Consider the following 5,436-nt stretch of genomic DNA (forward strand, 5'->3'; position numbering starts at 1 on the left):
AAAAAAAAAAAAAAAAACCATGAGGCTGGCCACCTATAGCAGGACTCACTCACCATGGTTCAGCTTGTGTTCGATCTTGGGGAGACCGAGGGAACACAGCCAGCATTCTAATGTCAATTGAGGGCTTTTCCATTTAGGGGCGTGGCACACTTGGGCTCCTGGAGGGGGGAACAAGGTGCCTCTCCCTTGGATATATCAATTCGTTTCTGCGTCTGCATCCCACCTTCCTGGTCCTTTCTCTTCCATGCCTGACAGCAGGGTTCATCTCTTCCTTCTCAAAGTTATCAGTGTGGCTGCTTGAGGAACTCTCCCTCCCTAATTGCTGGGTTTCAATCTGCTGCAGGAGCGACTGTGAGAATCTTGTACTGAGCACTCTGCACCAGGCGCTGTTCTATGCTTCACATGTTTCCTATCACTTAATCCTTCTAACAAACCAAAAAGGAAAATTCTATGATCATCCTCATTTAACAGAGGAAAACGGAGGCTCCTGCGAGAGACTGGGCAGGATGGGTCAGAAGAACAACCCACAGGGGCAATATTCTAGGCCATGGGGCCAGCCTGAGCCAAGGTCAGAGAGAAACCGTGTGGGTAGAGGCTGTGGGGGAAAAGCAGGTGGATCCATTCATTAGCGTTTAAGAGGCATGGGAGGTGAGAAAAATAGTAGTGAAGGATGGCGTCAGATCACGGGAGGCCATGAGGACATCAAGAACTAAGAAATTTCGATTCTAGAAAGGAGAAGAAACCACCGGTGGATTCTGAGCCAGGGAGAAGTCACAATCAGGGCTGTGGTTGGTAGAAATCCTCATGATACCAGGGTGTAAGAAGGTCAAATGTGAGGGAGAAACTAGAGGGAGGAAACTGGCTATAGAATCCCCCTCCACCTTCTTTCTCTCTCCCCCCTCTCACCCATCATAAAAACAAGAGAAAGGCAATGCTCAAGCCTACACTTGCAAAATGGTCCCCAACCAGCCATGAAAAGGAGGCGAGAGCATCACATCCAGCGGTGGGGAGTTTCCCACCGGAAGCTGAGTTATTTGCATCTTCTCTCTGCAATGTGGGAGGAGAGGCCGGGTGATGAATCCACACACTCATTTTTGAGGTCAGGCATGCTACAGAAATAGACAGGACCAAGGTACTTTTCTGTTCTTGGAGATGGGCTCTCACCCATAAGAAGGGAAAAGCAGGCTGGGCACCGTGGCTCACGCCTGTAATCCCAGCACTTTGGGAGGCCGAGGCAGGTGGATGACCCGAGGTCAGGAGTTTGAGACCAGCATGGCCAACATGGTGAAACACCATCTCTACTAAAAATACAAAAATTAGCCAGGCGTGGTGGTGCGCACCTATAATACCAGCTACTAGGTAAGCTGAGACAGAAGAATGAACTCGGACGGCGGAGGTTGCAGTGAGCCAAGATCACGCCGTTGCACTCCAGCCTCAGTAACAGAGAAAGACACTATCTCAAAACAAAAACAACAAAAACAAAAACAAAAAACTTCATTTGAACCTAGATGGCCAAGACCTTCACCTTCAGTCCTTTCAGGTTTGCGGAATTAAAATGGCCATGAAAGCTTTCATAGCCTGTGACTCCTCAGTTTTGTAATATCCAAGAGGGGACAGTTTTGAGACTGTTAAACATTAACAGCGTCCCCGACACCACTTTGACATTGCATCACACAGATGAACAGATACAATCACAGGCAACAATGCATCACTCCAGGCAACACACAGAAATCACTGTCATTGCAAATCCCAGTAGGGCCCCCAGCCAAGGGCAAGGGACCTTTCCGGGCCATTACAAACCAGGAGGCTGATCTGCTCTGACCTGACCTCAGCAGAACACACTAGTCCTGCAGACATTTAATTCTTTAGGATTCCCCAAAGTTAATCTCTCAGAGTATGTAAGACTCACGAATACATTCTAAGGGTTTATGGCTTGGGTCCATCCTAGCATCTCAAAATCCAAAAGTCACTTTGGTTTTCCTTTATTAACCACCCTTAGTGATTAGCCTTGGCTGTGAAAACCACGCTACTGGTGTCTCCTTCTGGCCTCTGCAAACAGATAGCTTGCTGCCTATGGAGCCACACGTACGAATGGCAGACAGCAGAGAATCCGTGATCCCCAAGCAAAAGGACGGACGATCATGTCCACCAAGCTGAGTTTTCCTGAGTTCAACGGCATCAGATGAGACCAACCCTCTTATTATTTTGTGTTTCAGTCAAGTTGAAAACTGTCAACCAAAACAGGCCTTATTTGCTGTAGGCCCTTGTCCTCCATAGGATGAATTGGGTTGTCTTTAAAATGATAATTAATAGACTGGGCGCGGTGGTGGCTCATGCCTGTAATCCCAGCACGTTGGGAGGCCAAGGCGGGCGGCTCATGAGGTCAGGAGTTCCAAACCAGCCTGGCCAATATTGTGAAATCCTGTCTCTACTAAAAATACGAAAATTACCTGGGCATGGTGGCATGCACCTGTAGTCCCAGCTACTTGGGAAGCTGAGGCAGTAGAATTTCTTGAACCCAGGAGGCAGAGGTTGCAGTGAGCTGAGATTGTGCCACTGCACTCCAGCCTGGGTGACAGAGTGAGACTCCCGTCAAAAAAAAAAAAGATAATTAATAAGAAAGCACATCTGGGTAGGGTGATGACTCACTTTTTGTAAAGGCTTCACAGTCATGAACAGAAAAATTATTCATCAGCCTAAGCAGTCTCCAGGGTACAGGGTCTCAGAGATGCCCCCGTCTCCCATACGTGGCCTCCTGTCTGCATGATCAATCAACTAACAGTTACTAACGACCCTTTCCCGCATCCTGTGTGGGATGCAGGCAGGTATTATATGTAGGACCTGACTCCTAAAATTCAGAAGCTAAGTCACAAACATGGGCCAAAAAAAGGACTAGGTAACAAAGGAGTCTGCAATAGTGCCAAATGCTATATGATAAGCTGGCAGACAATAAGAGCTTTCAGAATCCAGAGGAGGGCGAGGTCACTTTTGGCGGGGATGGTCCAGGGAGGCTTCCCAAAAGATAAAGAACTTGCCTCACAGCAGGGATAAAAAACAAGGGCTTGACGGGAGCCCAAGGAACACGATGTACGAAGCAGAATAAGGTTTGATAAAGGACGGGACATAGGGAAATGAGAGACAGTAAAGTTGATTCAGAAGGAAATGACAGAAGTTTGAACCAGTAACCTGAAGAGATGTGGCTATGGTGAGAGCCAGTTTGGGGGTATGCAGTAGAGTCTATTGGCCATAGATCCAAGTTCAAAGTGTTCGGTGGGGAGTAGAGGTGAGTATGGCCCTGGGCACGTGGAGTTGGAGGCAGGGCATGCAGTAGAGTCTGTTGGCCATAGATCCAAGTTCAAAGTGTTCGGTGGGGAGTAGGGGTGAGTATGGCCCTGGGCACGTGGAGTTGGAGGCAGGGCATGCAGTACAGTCTGCTGGCCATAGATCCAAGTTCAAAGTGTTCGGTGGGGAGTAGGGGTGAGTATGGCCCTGGGCACGTGGAGTTGGAGGCACATGCCCAGAGATGGTGGTGAGATCCTATAGGCTGCCTAGGAGTTCACAGAGAAAGAAAGGACCTTGCGCTGAACCTTGGGGCCTGCTCTTGCCTAAGCAGTGGGAGAAGAAATTCTTCCCCAGCATGCCTCAGGCCCAATCCCTCCCTCTCCTGTGCCTTTCATTAGCGCATGCAACAGCCCCAGGGCCCCTCTCCAAGAGTCTCAAAGGCAAGAACCAGGTCTTCATCTTTTTCGCCTGTAACCAGACTAGTGCCCAACACTTGACTACATGGGAAATAAACCATGTGAGTTCTGAGAATCAGGCACAGAAACCAAATGAGGAGGGGGGATACAAGAAGAAATAAGTACAGCTGACCCCTGAACAACACGGGGATTTAGAGGTGCTAACCCCGACCTCCCCATGCAGTTGAAAATCTGTACATAACTTTTGACTCCCCCAAAAGTTAACTACTAACAGCCTACCGTTGACTGGAAGCCTCAGCGATAAACCAAACAGTTGATTAACATGTATTCTGCATGTTATCCGTATTACAGACTTTATTCCTAAAGTCAGCTAGAGAAAAAAAACAACATTAAGAAAATCATAAGGGGCCGGGCACAGTAGCTCACGCCTGTAATCCCAACACCTTGGGAGGCTGAGGTGGGAGGATCACTTGAGCCCAGGAGTTCGAGACCAGCCTGGGCAGTCTGGTGAGTGAGACCCCATCTCTACAAAAATAAATACAAATAAAAAATAAAAATAAATTAGCCTGGCACGGCGCAAACGCCTGTAGACCCAGCTACTAGGCAGGCCGAGGCAAGAGTATCCTTGAACCCTGAAAGTTGAGGCTGCAGTGAGCCAAGATTACTCCACTGCACTCCAGCCTGGGCAACAGAGTGAGACTGTCTCTAAATCAATAAATAATAAATAAAACCATAAGAAAGAAAGGGAAAATACACCTATAGTACTGTACCGTATTTACTGATCCCATAAGTTTACGTCATCTGTTTACAAGATGAATCCTTTGAAATGGTGGCAACCGCAGCTGCAGACCTCAATCGACGGTACCTGACAAGCAACTGAACTTTTTCTTGTAATGTCAGGACTTTTCTCTGCTTCTGGGGAACGTTTCCAGCATCACTAGTGGCATACTCTATAGGTCCCATGGTGCTATTCGAGGCTTACGGCATTGCACTAACCGTGATGAAAAATACATAGAACAGTGAGGGCTCACATTTTACTGCGATACCCAATTTACTGGAGTGATGAACTGTTCATCCAGGGCTTATCAGCATCACATGACGTTTTAAGCCGATACTCTCAGCACCTGAGCTCACTGCAGTAACAACGAGGAGTGGCCACAAAATTACTACAGTACACACTATGGCTAGTTTTATGCAGTTATGATTACTACATCTTTGCCTTTGTTTACATTTCGCTTAAATGGGAATGGTGCCACATACAGTCTGAATGTTTGTGTCGGTAAAATTTTTAAAAATTTTAACTTTCTATAGATTTGTATGTATTTTATGGTAGTAAATGATAAACTAGTATCGAATATATTTTAGGCATTCACGGCATGTCTAACATTTTCTTAATTGTTTTGATATTTCTAGACTAGGTAGTCTGTCTTCAATTTTTTTCAGATGGTCACAAATCTCCAAAAATGTTTTCCAATATAATAATTGGAAAGAATCCATGTATAAGTAGATCTGTGCAGTTCAAATCCATTGTCTGAGGGTCAGCTGTAGTTAAGAGTGTCCGGCCAGGCGCGGTGGCTCACGCCTGTAATCCCAGCACTTTGGGAGGTCGAGGTGGGTGGATCACGAGGTCAGGAGATCGAGACCAGCCTGGCTAACACGGTGAAACCCCGTCTCTACTAAAAATACAAAAAATTAGCCGGGTGTGGTGGTGGGCACCTGTAATCCTAGCTACTTGGGA

The 5,436-nt window shown here is 47.0% G+C and overlaps 1 protein-coding gene across 1 annotated transcript in view; it reads right to left on the bottom strand.

Annotated features, from left to right (window-relative positions):
- The window catches only part of GAS7 (growth arrest-specific 7), a 234,910-nt gene that overhangs the window by 154,207 nt on the left and 75,267 nt on the right, over positions 1-5,436 (bottom strand). Inside the window, exon 2 of the mRNA XM_011973163.1 lies at positions 54-107. Coding sequence (XP_011828553.1) covers positions 54-56 — 3 coding nt within the window. The 5' untranslated portion in view covers positions 57-107. The remainder of the gene's footprint in view (positions 1-53; positions 108-5,436) is intronic.

This window comes from Mandrillus leucophaeus, unplaced genomic scaffold (assembly GCF_000951045.1).
Source record: "Mandrillus leucophaeus isolate KB7577 unplaced genomic scaffold, Mleu.le_1.0 Scaffold135, whole genome shotgun sequence".
Taxonomy (NCBI): domain Eukaryota; kingdom Metazoa; phylum Chordata; class Mammalia; order Primates; family Cercopithecidae; genus Mandrillus; species Mandrillus leucophaeus.